Source organism: Tamandua tetradactyla, chromosome 16 (genome assembly GCF_023851605.1).
Source record: "Tamandua tetradactyla isolate mTamTet1 chromosome 16, mTamTet1.pri, whole genome shotgun sequence".
Taxonomy (NCBI): Eukaryota; Metazoa; Chordata; class Mammalia; order Pilosa; family Myrmecophagidae; genus Tamandua; species Tamandua tetradactyla.
This window is the reverse complement of record NC_135342.1, coordinates 15,513,821-15,528,173: the sequence shown is the minus strand read 5'-3', so window position 1 is coordinate 15,528,173 and position 14,353 is coordinate 15,513,821. Positions and strand designations below refer to the sequence as shown.

At 55.5% G+C, this 14,353-nt stretch overlaps 2 protein-coding genes across 3 annotated transcripts; one reads left to right on the top strand and one right to left on the bottom strand.

Moving 5' to 3' along the window:
* Positions 1–210: 210 nt before the first annotated feature.
* On the bottom strand, positions 211–8,029 carry RTN2 (reticulon 2). 2 transcript variants are annotated; one of them, XM_077133598.1, is made up of 10 exons: positions 7,955–8,029; positions 6,309–6,353; positions 5,716–6,186; positions 5,369–5,623; positions 3,003–3,210; positions 2,370–2,508; positions 2,165–2,234; positions 1,989–2,035; positions 961–1,019; positions 211–718 (listed from the first exon to the last, which is right to left on the bottom strand). In XM_077133598.1, exons 1-10 carry the CDS (start codon positions 7,986–7,988, stop codon positions 634–636), a joined length of 1,413 nt encoding a protein of 470 aa, XP_076989713.1. In that variant the 5' UTR covers positions 7,989–8,029; the 3' UTR covers positions 211–633. The 2 variants fall into 2 exon arrangements, with proteins under 2 accessions (XP_076989713.1, XP_076989714.1); XM_077133599.1 differs by lacking the exons at positions 5,369–5,623; positions 5,716–6,186; positions 6,309–6,353; positions 7,955–8,029 and adding an exon at positions 4,760–4,858.
* Positions 8,030–9,291: 1,262 nt separating this feature from the next.
* Positions 9,292–12,663, top strand: PPM1N (protein phosphatase, Mg2+/Mn2+ dependent 1N (putative)). Its single transcript, XM_077133597.1, is given in 10 exon segments — positions 9,292–9,648; positions 9,651–9,746; positions 9,749–10,193; positions 10,195–10,241; positions 10,244–10,260; positions 10,836–10,953; positions 11,032–11,111; positions 11,113–11,138; positions 11,224–11,281; positions 12,329–12,663. Coding segments are annotated over 10 exon segments (1,365 nt in total). The 5' UTR covers positions 9,292–9,386; the 3' UTR covers positions 12,545–12,663.
* Positions 12,664–14,353: the final 1,690 nt, after the last annotated feature.

The following is a 14,353-nucleotide window of genomic DNA, read 5'->3' as shown; positions in this document are numbered from 1 at the left end:
GGGGAACACAAGCACGGAAAGCGACTACCAATGCTCTGTTAGCCCTGGGATGGGTGGTCTCGCAGCGACCCCTCCACCTTTTCAGTCTAAACAGAGGACGGAAGAGGCTTCCCACGCGGACGGGCGGGGAAGGTTCCTCTTTTAGTATCATGTAAGTGCTTTTCAGTGCACGAAGGCGAAAGCTGTAGAAGATGGGAAGCACAGGAGGCCTTGGGTTTTCCACAGGAATCTTTATTAAAGTGTAAATCCAAGCTCAGGCCTCCTCTGGGCCCCATGCAAAGCCCCAGCCGCTGGGGCTCCATGGCGTCCAAGAGACACCAAGCCCTCACCGCGCCTCCAGTGGCGGGGTCACGGAAGTGCAGGACGGGCGCCCTGTCTAGGCAACTACAAGTCCCGGCAGGCCTCGCGGCCAAGATGCCTCGCCTTTCCTGGACTCCTAGAGCAGAGCCTCTTGGGAAATGTAGTCCAGTCTGCTCAGGCAATTTGCGCAAACTCCCTGGAGTGAGCGAGCCTGACACCCACAGGGAAATGGCTCTGGGGCCTGGGGCGGGCGGAGTGGGGACGGCAGAGGGATGGGAGGAGGGTGGGGTAGCTGAGGGTGGGGACAGGCGACCGGTGAGCAGACACAGCCTCTCATTCAGCTTTGGCTTTGGATCCGGTGACCGCCGCTGCTGCTGCCGAGGCAAGGGCTCCTGTCCCTGGGATCTTAGCTCGGATCCTGAGGGAGAAACAGATGGGGTGATGAAGTGGGGTAAGACAAAGGGTAAGGATCCGAGAACTCAGGGGAGGGTGGGGTGGGAGGAGCCCAACGCTCTGTTTGGAACTAAGACCTGCTTGGAACTGCCTTTCACCATTCTCTCAGAAGGGGACATTCTGCCCCAGGGACTTTGGGGACAGGGAGTATAGAAAGAAAAAGTTACCAAACTCCCCCCTCCCATCCATCTCTCCCCATGCCCTTACTTAGCCTTGATGTGGCTCAACTGATTGGTTACAAGCCCCACATACTGGTCAATCTGGGCCTGGAGAAAAAAAAAAAGGAGTGATGGAAGGGATGGGGTGGGGGTGGTTCTCCCTAATTCATTCAGGAGCTGCATCCCTCCCACCCCCAAATTACTACCTTCAACCCTAAATCTAATAAACTGTCCTTGGAATTCCAAGGGATTCAAGCTGTAGGGTCAGTTGATCAGGCACTCGCTCCATGACAGTCTGTCCTGGGCACGACTATAAATTTGTGTGCCTGTGTATTTAGAGGTGGAAGGGGTGGAAGGTGTCAGCGTTGGATGGCGAGTTCCAGCGTGGATTGATCTGCATTCTCACTGGACTCACGGTGTTGGCTTACTTTGTGAGGCTTGGTGATTTTGGTAGGTTAGGACTGTTTCTCTGGCAGAGACATGTATCAGCCAGCTCTCAGCTTGCTGGAGAAGGGAGCCTCAGCCCATCTACCCAGCTCTGGAGAGGCTGACCGTCAGCATTCGAGGCACCTGATTCCTACCTGATTCTGGCTGAGATGGGAGTCAGCCCCTGGCTGTTTCAGGCACTGAGGGCCTCAGTCATCCAGCCTGTCTTTGGCTGGGATGAGTGTCAGTCAGGCCCAGGCTACATCTAGGGAGAGATGACATCAGCCTGTTTGTCTCCAAGTGGATATGTTTTTGTCGGTTCCTGGTGGCCTTAGCTGGAAAGGGCATGAATTGATTTGCCTGTTTCCAGCTAAGATGAGTGTTGTTCAGTCTCCAGAGGTGTCAAGGTGAGAAGACATGCCAGGCTCTCTGGTTCTGGCCAGGACAACAATCGGACCTTGGATCCCCTGAGTGGAAGCATCCTCTAGTCCACCTGCCTTGGGGTGGTTGGGACACATCAGTCGCATCCTGGCTCTGCTAGGGGTGGGAATGCCAAGTGGCCCTCCCATCTCTGGCTGGGACAGGAGAGTGACAGTCAGACCCCATAGTGTTTGGCTGGGGTGCTGGCACCTGCGGTCCTCTCACACTCACCTGGTGCTGCCGGTACAGCAGAGGGACCGTGAATAGACTGATGACTCCTGTGGGCACAGAGGAGGGGGTCAGGTCTCTCCTGGGAGGTTAATGGTTCCAGCCAGGCCCCCTGGCCCCCACCAAATGCCAATGACGACCCCCCTCCCCACCCATCAGCCACAGCCTTGCCAGCTCACCCAGAATAAGAAGAGTCAAACCATTGAAGACGGCGCCCACGAAGGTCAAGATGTAGAAGAGGAAGGCCAGCTAGGGGTGAGGGTCAGGGTCACCAGTCTACAGGGCACTGTGCAGGCTGTGAACTTACCCAGCAGTGGCCCCCCCACCCCCGGGGCAGGGAGGCACGGGTTGGGAACCCAGGAGAGTGAGGGGACATTGGGGCACCTTGAGGGAGTCCACAAGGTCTTCAACCAAGAAGAAATGCCGCAGCTGTGTGGCCGCAGAGACCACACGGGAGGCAATCTGCTGGGACAGACGTTCTGTCTGCTCCCGGGTCAAGGTCAGGTCCACATCCAGATAGGCTCTGAGGGGACAAGAGAATGGGGTGGGGGTGGTGCGATGGTGGCTTATGGCAGAATTCTTGCCTGCTATGCCGGAGACCCGGGTTTGATTCCTGGTGCCTACCCATGCAAAAAAAAGGGGGGGGGAATGGGGCCCTTCTGGGGGTGGACAGGGCTCAGGCTTGGGGGTGTAGCTAGGACAAGAGTAAGAAGTGGGTTCAGTGCAAGTCTGAGTCAGGATTGGGAAACAAGGCAGAGAAACTAGGTGTGGAGGGCTGGGGACAAGATTGGGGTCAGGGAGAGGGACCAAGGATTAAAGGATCAGATGTTGGGGCTGGGGTCTGAGGAGTCCAAGCCTGGTTTGTCAGGTTCAGGGTCGGCTTAGGATCAGCAAAAGGATCAAGCCAGGCCAGGGTCAGGGTGTGAGCTAGTGCCTGATTTGAGCCCATGGGTCATGACCGAGGGTGACCCAGCTGGGGTGCGAAAAGAGTTTGGAGTCAGGGATCAGGGTGCTCACTGGAAGGGGTTGGCGCCGTCCCCCCGGTGCACGGCCTGCAGCACTTTGCGGTAAACCCTGAGAGAGATTGTGCCACAGAGCAGCAAAAGGGCCACATGGGCTGCCACGGACACGATGCTAAAGTGCAGGAGGCAGAGCAGGGAGACCATGAGACCGGTGAAGACCACTCCTGACGTCCTCGTGTCCTTCCAATACAGCAGGTCCGCCACTGTAGAGGGGGGCAGGCATCAGGGCAGGGCTCGGACCCAGGCCTGGCTGACCTCTCTTGACAGACCTCCCCTCTCCTGTCCCAGTGGTGGACCAACTCAGACCTCCTGTCTGAGCCTTAAACCAATTTCCAAATTCTTAGTGTCCTCTTTTTCTTTATGCTTGCCTACCTTCTCCTCTCCCTAGAAAACCCACATTAACCATCTAGCCAGGCCCCTGCCCATGCATTTGTGTGTGGACACATATATACACACACACACTCTTTAGTTATTGTTTATGAAAAAGCGTATCACATACACACCTTTCTGCATCATACTCATCCCAGTCCACTTTTCCTTGTAGAAATCCCACCTAGTCGACTGGAATAGCTCCCAATTCATTCTTTTAAGGGAGACGTGATATTCCGTGGTGTGGCTGTACCAACCACGTACCTACTGCTGGGTCATTCATTCTGTTTCCTCCAGCGCCACCACCAAACAGTGTAGCAAGCAATATCTTTCTTTCTACAGATATTCTTACCCTTTGGGGCTTCTATTTCTGAGATAGAATCTCAGGGGTGGAAACACTGGGTGGACTGATTATATATTTCTAAATGTTATAAATGTTGCCAGGTTGCTGTCTAGCGGATGGTAACAATTCTCATTTCCCCAAGCCACATAGGAGAGTGCTCTTTCCCCAACATCCTGCCCAGCAATGGCTGTCAATGTTTTTTTCTAATTTTTGCCCACCTGAGAGATAAAAGGTGACATCTCACTGATATCCGTACCAACGCCCTTTTCTGCATCCTAAATGTATTCATGACACCACAATCGGTCCTAAACCTTAACTCAACATTCCCCATCCCTCTCTGAGACCCTGAGCTCATCTCCCAAACTCTACCTGACCTCTTGACTCCACCCGTTTATCTCATTCATCAGAACTTCTAACAGATGGTCTAATTTGCTCCCGTTAGAATCCTGAGCCCGGTCCCCCAGTCCCCTTAGGCTCCCTTTCAGACTCTCGAATCTTCCCATCCTCAACCCAATCAAACTCTAATCCATCCCCACTGGCCCCCCTGAGTCTGACCCCCTCATTTTTGTATGCTCCCTGTTCACATTCCTCCAACTCCCTCTAAATAAGGGAGCCCACCCTCCCCCCAGAACGCAGGGCCCTCCCTTGCAAGCGCCCCGAGGCCCGCGCCAGTGGGTGGGGGAGGGGCCGGGTCGCCTGAGGCGGGGGCTAAGTTTAGGCACGCTGGGGGGAGGGGGCCTCACCCGCAGCTGTGCTGGCTCGTCCAGCCTCAGAGTGACAGCGCCGCCTGGGCCCAAGGCTGGGGGAGGGGGTATCCCCGCTCCTGGGCCCTAGGGCTCCGGCTCCAGGGAGTGGGGACCCCATGGCCGATCCGCGTCCTCCCCAGACACTGCCCCCAGCCCCCTAGCTCCAGCCTGCAGCTCTGGGGAATGTAGGGACCGAGAGGAAACATTCCCCCAGATTTGGGGGACATAAGGGTGACACCTGGACCCCTTTCCGCCGTCCTTCAACCCCCCTCCCTGCCCGTACTGCAAGCCCACCTTTACTCCCCATCTCCGTTCCGAATGAGAGGCTGCCAGCGGACGCTGCTGCTTCTCGGGGATTTTGCCCACCTCGGTGGAACCCGAGGAGGGAGTAAGGGGCGGGGCCCCTTTGTGACCAGCCAATGGCTGTCCACAGAGGTGGGGACAGTTCCAAAACGGGGTGGGTTCTCTTTGTAAACAGACAAAGGCAGTGATGTGTTGTAACCAACCCATAGCAGTTCCGGGAAGGGAGCATGCTTTAAAGGCGGGGTGCGGTCAAGGAAGAAGAGAGTTTTTAAAAGGCATAGAGAGTACTTGTAAATAGCCAGTGCCACATACAGATGAGAGTTTAATTTTTGCAAGGAATTTGGCTATCCCAAATCAGCCTCTAGGGGGAGCATTCCAAGACAGGGCGTATTTTTATTATTATGAACAATCAGCCAATCCCAATGCTCGGAGAAGGGCTAACTTCTCAAGTGGGCAGATAACAATATATAAAGAGCCAATGGAAACCCTCAGATGAAGGGAAAATTTTCTGAAGGGGCGGAGTTTATAACGTCTAGCCAATAGCAATACCTCCTCCCTTCTCAGGTGGCCCAATGGGGCGTCTCCACCCACGCTTCTTACCTACAAGATGTGGTTGCAATGTGAGTCTTGATTGGTCCATGCTATCGAGGCACTGCCCCGTGTTTGGCTCTCGCTCCAGGTGCCCCAAAGGTTCTTCCTCCTTCTGGTCCTGGGGCTCATCAGGCCAAGAGTTTGAATCCCGGGATCGGGATGAGGCTGGGGTACCAGCCTCAGGGGTCCCAGAGCCTGGGCTGGCCTGGGAAGTCAAGACCTCGGGCGGAGAGGACTCAGCAAGACGGATTTGTAGGTCCAGTTCTGGTGCAGTAGGGAGAGAGGAGGTGAGCTTTCTCTTCGAGGGTGCCCAGAAGAGAGACCACCCAACCCCTCATGACCTCCGGACTTCTCACCTGCCACAGACTCTCTCGCCTCGGTTCTGTCGGGTTCCTCGTCTTCCAGCGGGGTGGAGCTACTGGTGGCAGAGTCCTCCCCTGATCCCGCTCCCCGGGCCGCCCAGCCCAGCTGGTCCAGCCGGAGCCTCAGGTCCTCCAGGGGGTGCTCAGCAGGAACGGCGGCGTCCAGGGCTCCGCGGCGCCCTGGCTCCGGGGATTGGCTCAGGCTGGGGATGCTCTCCAAGCTGTCGCCCAGGCCGGGCTGAGCGGGCGGCTCTCGCGGCTCCGAGACGGAGCGACCTTGGGGCCGAGGGCGACGCGCAGCCGAGTCCCGACGGCCGCCAGAGCCCACTGCGCTGTCGAAAGCAATGTAGGAGAAGGTCAGCTCCCGAGGGGTGCCCCAATCCTGCGACGTCGTCTCCTCCTCGTCGTCCTCCGAGAATTCCCGGGCTGTGTGCAGCTCCCGAAAATCTGAGTCGTCGTTCCCTCCTACAGTGGATGGGGGGCCGTGAGCTTCTGTCACCTGAACCCTGGCAGACTCTCCCCAAGCCTCTACCCAGCTATGAGCGTCCTTCAAGTCCCACCACGCGTGCTCGCACACACACCCTTACCTTCTGTGGAATCAGGGGTAGAGGAGGCTGTAGACGGAGCTTCTTCTACGAAAAGGAAAGAATCAAAGAGTCTTAGAAACTGGGATTGTCCAAATCACAGTGCCTGCCAGTCCTGGAATTGTGGATGGTCCAAATTAAGGGATCTTAGAATGTCTGAATCAAAGCACCCTTAGAACATTCTGCATACAGACTAAAATTCTAGCCTCACTAGTATCTCAGGGTCTTAAGAGTTCAAATCCAGAAATCTTAATCTTAGAGTCTTCAATTTAGGGATCTTGGAAGGTTTCAACTCATCATTGTCTCAACAGTCATTTATTGAGCATTTACTGAGGCCCTGAGGGTACAGCCGTGAAGAAAACAGACACAAATTTCTGCTTTCATAAAGCTTACATGCTATGGGGGAGACAGTAAACAAGTAGACATAAGATATGGGGGTGCTGAAATGTGCATAGAAAAAATTCAGCAGAGTAAGGTGTTAGAAAGTGAAGGGGAGGCTATTTCAGACATGAGAGGTAGGGAGGTTTCTCTGATAAGATGACATTTGAGAAGAGACCTGAATGAAATGAGGAAGCCAGGCAGATATCTAGGAAAGAGCATTCCAGGTAGCTAGCACAGGTAGTGCAAAGGTCCTGAGGCAGGCACTATTCTTGGCACATTTGAGGAAGAGAGGTGTGACTGGAAAGAGTGACTGAGAGGAAGAGAAAGGGAGCTGAAGGCAGAAGGGAAAGGGTGCAGATGTTAGAATGTTGGATTGGCAACCTAGAATATTGAAAGAGCCAATTTTTAGAAATTTGGCATCTGGACTCTCAGGATACAGGAGTGGCTGGATCTGAGCCTGTTGGAATCCCCAGCTATCAGAACCACAGGGCGTGGGACACTGAATGTTACACATGGATTGTTAGAGCCATTGGCTCAGATCGTGAGGATCAGACAAGGCGTTTTCCTTTTGGAATCCAGCCCCTCAGAAGTGGCTCCGGATTTTGCATACAGGAGATGCTCAATATTGAAATCGGACATCTCGCGCCCCCCACGCCCCTATTTCGCTTCCTCAGCGGGGGAATCAGAGGCTCGCAGCAGCGTGGGCCTCCGGCAGTGTTACCGTTAATAAGTGGTACAGCCTGCTAAGGAAGGACCTAGTGGCTCCAATGCAGGGATGGTTGCCGCTCGTGGACAGGGGCTGGACGGTTGGAGGATTTGAACAATTTGGTCCAGGTTGCCTCCAAGTCTGGGCCCAAAAGGAAGGTGGGATGCGAAGACAGGAGGTGGGGGATAGACACCTCACCCCCATCCTGACTCTACCGCTCCACTCCACACCTTCTTCCCTCCGGCTGCGGCCAGCACCAGGGAGATGGGACAGCTCCCCGCGCTGGTCCTCAAGCCCCGGCAGGGTCCGGAAGCACATCCCAGCGCCAGTGCGCCCCACGCCAGCTTTTCAGGTTCCCACCTCCGCCCCGTCTCACCCAGGTCCTCCGGGTCAGGCCGCCCCCACCGCCGCCAGAGCGCGGGGGGAGGGGAGCGCTTCCTTTGTCTCCTTCGTCTCCTTCCCCCATCCCAGCTCTCCCGGGGCCGCGCGCGGAGAGGATACCAAGGAGGGCCCCACCCGGGCCTCCGGGCCCCACACCAGGCCCGAGCCTCGCTCTACTCACTGCAGTGGGCGAAGACCGGCAGGACCTGCCCCATGGCCCCCCTCGGGCCTGCATCGGGACCCCCGCCCACTCCGGCCGCGCCGCCCTGGGCCCAGGGCCGCGAGCGCTCATCTCCGTCGCGCCCACGCCGCAGCCTCCATCCTCTTCCTTTTCTTGGACCGCTCCAGCCGCCGCCGCCGCCGCCCTCTGTACGGCGCGGCTGGGGCGGGCGGGGCAGCGGTGGGGAAAGGCACTGCAGCGCGGGGACCGTGGGCGGAGCCAGAGAAACAGGAGGGGCGGAGCCGGTGGGCGGGCGAGGGGGCGGGGAAGCACCGAGGCGCGTTAGGGTTGAGGGTGTGGTGGGGGGCGGGGAAAGCGCGGGAGGGGGAAGGACGAAGGGCTGTGTCTTGACTTTAGGGGGCGTGCCTTTGGGGGTCCGAAGCTGGGGTAGGTTGAGGGCTGGGAGAGAGAAAGAGGAAGGAGCCTAGGCAAAGAGAATGGAGGAGTGCACCTCAGAGTGGGCTGGGGCGCTAGGGGCAACACCGATAAATTGATGGAAAGGTTCTAATAATCGGAGGTAGGCTCCGAACCGAGATTAGCAGAGGGAGTGGAGCCAGGGAAAGGAAGAGGTAAGAAACTACTCAGTTTCGAGGCAAAGACAAAGAGGAGGAGCTAAAAGATGGGAGGAGCTACGCCAATTTAGAATATTCAGATAATTGGGCGGGGTCATGCCTGAGAAGTCAGAGCAGAGGCCGGGCTGAGAGGGAATAGGAAAGAAAACGGAAGGGAGGGGACCCGAATGTGGACTTAACCTGGAGAGAGGAGGCCCCCTGAGACAAGCCAGAGTATGGGGGCTGGGCCTGGGGTTAAGAGGCGGGGGTAGAGACGGGGCTAGCATTGCAAAATTAGAGGGGGTCTGAGGCCCTAGAATTGAATGGACAGACTAGACCCGGAAAGAAACAAGAGGTCAGAAGGGAGGGATCTAACCAAAAAAGTCAGGGATTTTTGAAGTTGGGGGCGGCATCGCTGAGGCGGGAGGAGTTTGAATAGAACAGGGCTGGGGATCAGAAGCCAAAAGCGTGTTGTGGTTAACAGCACGGATTCTAGAATTCGATTCCCGATGACACCAAGTCATCGGCTATGAGTTGGTGTTTCTTTATGACTCTTGTCTCTTCTCTAAATTGAAAACAATGATGTAAAATAGTGTGTGGCACATTGTAAGTGTTAGACCATCGTTTTCTATTATTGTGGCTTTCCTGACCCAGATCCCAAAGCCAGCCCGCTTTGAAGATGCGGGAGAGCAGAGTTCCTTCAAGCAACTCGACTTGAAGTACAGGTCAGGGGCATAGGAAGGGAATTTAGGTGCTTTAAAATCTCATAACAGAGCGAATTAATGGCGGGGGTGGGACGGTTAGGTGGGGACAGCTGTAGAGGATGATCCCACCAGAGAAGGATGGCGGCCCTCACCCGCCTGCAGGAGGGTCTCCTCTGGCCAGCTCCCAAGGAAGAGGAGGAGACGGAGCGCAGCACACCGGGCGGGCCTCAGTCCCTCTAGGCGGCGCCGCGTTGCGCTCAGCGGCTACATGGGGGTGTGGCGGCGGCGTGGGGCCTGCGCTTCGAGGAGAGCGCTGAGCAGGGCTGGAGCGCGCTCATGGAGGATGCGCAGTGCGCTTGGCTAGCACTGCCCGAGCTGCCTCCTGGCTGGGCCTTCTTTGCGGTCTGGACCGCCACCGCGGGGCGCGAGCCGCCCTTTTTGGCGCTCGCCGCCTGTCGGGCCACGTGCACGAAGCGCTGGGCCCGGCGCCCTGGGAGCCAGAGATGTGCTCCCAGCGGTGCGCCGCGCCTTCCTGAGCGCGGACGCGCGCTTGCGTGGGCTCTGGCCCCGCGGCGAGCCGGGCGGCTCCACCGCCTAAGCGCTGTTGGTTTCCCGGCGCTTCCTGTATCTGGCGCACTGCGGTGACTCCCGCGCGGAAGTGAACCGTGCCGGCGCCCTGGTCTTCAGCACCAAGGACTATCAGCCCATCCAACCCCGAGAGCGCGAGCGCATCCACGACGCGGGCTGCACCGTCTGCCGCCGGCGCCTAGAGGGCTTTCTTGCCGTGTCGCGAGCGCTGGGCGACTTTGCCTACAAGGAGGCTCCAGGGAGGCCCCCCGAACTGCAACTCGTGTCCGCGGAGCCCGAGGTGGCCGCCTTGGCCCGCCAGACAGAGGACGGCGTATGGGACGTTATATATGTCAGAGCCCTGGCAGAACTGGTGGCCTCGCCTCCGCTTGGGCCTGGCGCCGGAGCTTCTCTGCGCGCAGCTGTTGGCACGTGTCTGTGCAAGGTCCTGGGGGTAGAGTGTGGAGGGGACGGCATTTGGGATAAATGGGGCTTGGCGCTGGGAGGAGGGGTTTTTCTAGAAAGCAGGAGAAAAACTAGAGGAGCGGTGGAATTTCACTAAAGGGCGTGGCCTGTTGGAAAGGGGCAGAGCCAAATTACGCCGAGGAGAGAGCGTGAGGGATGCCTTGAATTTGGATGGGAGAGTAGTGGGGTTTAGATTGGTTAGTGAGAGAGATTTAAGAGAAAGCGTGGTCTTTTGGAAAGGGGAGAAGCAGGGATGGAGGGCGGGGCCTGAGAAATGATGGGTACCTGATGAAGGAAGAGCAGTTGGACTGCAAAGTGGGTGGAGCTCCGGGGAAAGGGCGTGGCCCTCTGCTACAGGGCGGGACTAGGACAGCTAGACAGTGCTGAAAGGTTCTGGTAGAAGGAGACCCGCAGATACCCGGGCCTTCAGCGAAATGGGGATCACGGATTCGGGAGGAGGGCCCAGAACAGCAGGACTGTAAGGAAGGCGGAGACCCGGCCTGGGGTTTTCAACCCTCTCCCGCCGGGCTCCCTTTTCTTCTCTACCTTCGCCAGGGCAGCCTGGATAACAAGACCTGCATCCTCGTTTGCTTCCCGGGGGCGTCCGGGCCTTGTGAGGAGGCGATCCGGGTGGAGCTAGCGCTGTACACCGCCCTGGGACACAGGGTCGCGGGTGAGTTAGCTCCGGGAGCCCAATGGGAGGGAAGGTCGGCAAACAGGGGTTCCCCCATTACTCTCATCTCCCTCTCAGAGCTGTGCACCCTTGCCCAGGAGACCCCCAGCCTGAACACGATTTTCAGGACTCTGGCCTCGGAGGACATCCTGGATTTACCCCCCAGGGGGAGGGCTGGACTGTAAGTGAGTGGAGGTGGGTTGGGGAGGGGTTTGGGGGAGGGGTAGTAGGTGGAGGGTCCCCTCCTGAGGGCCTCCCCCTGCTCCCCAGGGCCACTGTGATCGCTGAAGCATATGCTCAGATCTGTCACTCAGAAGAGTGCTGGGAGGTAAGGCCCCTGTGTTCTTGAATGTTTCTCTTAGTCCCTCTCTCCCCTTTAGAGATGGGGAAAGTGAGGCCACAGAGGAAAAGCAACTTGCCTGCTCTATTAGTAAATTCCTACCCCTGACCCGGAAGCACTTTGCCTCAAAGTGGCATAACAATGGGCTACAGAAGAGAAAGAACTTCCCTTCCAAAAAATACACCTCCTGGAAATGCTCTGTAAAGCCCCATCATCCCAGGCACAGCCCCCTGGAATGTCTTATCCCCTAGGAATAAGATAAATTCTGGAAATGGTAACAAGGACCCCAAGGCCTGGGGTGCCCTGCAGAGACTATCAAGATGACATCCTGAGGATGGATGACCCAGGTCTCCAATGGCTAGAGGAGAGGTGGCACGGTGGGGTGTGTGGGGCATCAGGGAGGAAATGAAAGGGGGGGAAGCTGGAAATCACATCCCAGAGGACTTTGCATGATTGGGGGAGGGCATCTGGTTTTTTGTTCTTCAGACAAAGGGGGATTGTTGATGGGTTTTCAGTAGCCAAGGATGGTATTGGTCACGATTGTTTGATTTGTGAATGATAGAAACCCAAGGCAACCAGGGTAAAGCAAACAGGAAATTTACTGGGTCACACACAAAACTGGAAAGCTCAGGAACTTAAGGTGGCTGGAGCCATTTCTCAGATGATCTCATCAGGGACCCATCTCTTAGCTCTCTGTTCTGAGGTAGTAGAGAGCTGCAGCACATCCCACCAGCTTACACTCGTGGTGGAGAGAGTGGGCCTGTTTCCCAGAAGTTCTAGCAATCCTCCCAGAGCTGGTTCTCATTGACCAAACTGGGCCACATGCATGACTGGTTACTATGCCTCTTACTGTGTCACGTGCCCAACCTAGCACTGGGGATTGGGGTCCTCTCCACCCAAACCTGATTGATTGAGAGATGGGAAAGGGTGGCCCTTCAAAGGAAAAGAGGGTGCTGCTTCCAGAAGACAGGCAAGTGGAGGCTGAGAAGGCAGGAAAGGGTTCCTATTCACTGTCTCCCACATTTTGTGTTACAGCTGGGACAGAGCAGGGCTGGGGAGCCGACCAGCACCCATCAGGCTCTGCCTTGGGTCTGGAGGCCTGACAGCTGTCATCCTTTGGAGACTCTCCACCCAGCTGGGGCCTCAACGGAACTAAGGAAGAAAACCGCTCCCTTCCCCAGCTACATGGACCAACGGAAGAGAGACAGGCTGATGGAAGAACCCCAGAATGCTTATTTCCCTCTCTCCTAGTTCCCCATCAATGAAAAGTCAGTTCAATAACCTTCCCTTTCCTTCCCATTCTTCCTGTGGTTTTGAGGGGAGGGTAGAAGGGCAGTTTTTTTTTTTCTTTATTATTAAATTTTAATTACAGAGGCAATTCAAAATGCATTTTTTTTCTTGTAGAAAACAAACATCATTTACGCAGTCACTTGGCAAATATGCATTGGCCATACATATTTGTGAGTCCTTGCTCACACCATGAAGAAGGTAGATCCACCGAGCCCTACTCCTGGGGACCTCCTGGGGGGGAGGGGGAGGTGGGACAGCAAACAGGCGTGCCAAATAAATAAGGTCATCTCAGACACTGATGAGTGTCATGGGGAAAATAAAACAAGGTGGTGTGATAAAAAGGCTAGGGGAGCTACTTTGGTTGTTTAAATTGGTATTCATCTATTTCCTCAATGGGTAATACATTCACTTAGTTTGAAATTCAGAAGGTGCAAAATGGCATAGTGTGAGAAGTCTGATGGAAAAGGAGCCAGATATGCGAACAGCCCAGGGAATGGTATTCCAAGGTTCAGGTAACAGCCAATGCAGAGGCTGGCATTTTGGAGATAAGGTTTGGGATCTCTGTGACTACCAAGGACCCCATAATCCCATCCGTATTTCCAAGGGTAAACTACAGTCATGAGTCAGGAGTGAACTTTTCCAGGTTTTTCATTCTGCCTGTAAACATATGTACATGTACTCTAGCAAATATATGATACCTTTGGTGTTTCCTTGCTTGGTTTCAGACTGTATCACTTGGCAACTTACTTTTCCCACTTGACAATATGTTGGAGACTTTTTCCATGTTATTGCACGCATTCTTTTAGCGGCTGTACAGTGCTTCAGAGAAGATGTGCAATGGTTTAGCTATCTCTCTTCCTGTTGCTGGACATTTAGGCTATTTCCAATTCCTTGCCCTAAGAGCATTGCTGCCACAAAGATCAGGCTCCTTGTGTTTATAAGCAAAGATTTCTCCAGTGCAGGAGTCTTGCTCCCCATTTTGTATGACACTTGAGCTAAGAATGCTTTTTATATTTCTACACAGTTGTTTGAAAAATAATAATAATATGCAAAAGAGATCTCATGTGAACCACAAAGCTCAAATATTTACTATATTAGACCTTTATAGAAAAAGTTGGCTGACCCCAGAAGTGCCACCCTTCCCATTTCACAGATGGAAAAGTTGAGACCCAGAGAAAAGACTTGCCAAAGTCACACAGAACTGGGGTTCTCATTCAGTTGGATAAATGTTTGTTTGCCCCAGCTCAGACCTTGCTGGGCTGGGTGAGGCCCAGAAGTCGATCAAGTCTACCCCTGCCCCCAAAGAACTCACAGCCCCAGGAAACACAGTTACACACAATTACAATCTAGGTGCTTCAGGGCTCAAGGTCCCCAGGGCAGCTGGAGGAGGGGACGAGGTTACTCGATTCCCCAGAGAAGAATCAAAGTAATAGCTTGGTCTAGAAGGGTGAGCCCCTAGGTGACGGACCCGACTGCATCCTAGCCTAGCTTGGACAAGGGCTGGGAAGGTTGATTTCCTCACCTGCTCTGTTGGGCCACGAGAATTTTGGTTTCACAATCACACCTCGGCTTTTGCAAGCGGGCCATAATCCAAATTTGTCCCTTCCTCCGGGCCTCAGTTTACCCGTTTGTTAAGGTCGAACTCCCGATTTGCCAGACGCCAGCCCTCCGGCTAAGGCACTTCACGCGGGCCAGGGGGCGCTCTTTGGAGGGTGTGGTCACATCGGTGACGTCACTCGGGGCGGGGCCTGCGGGACCCGCTGCGGAAGC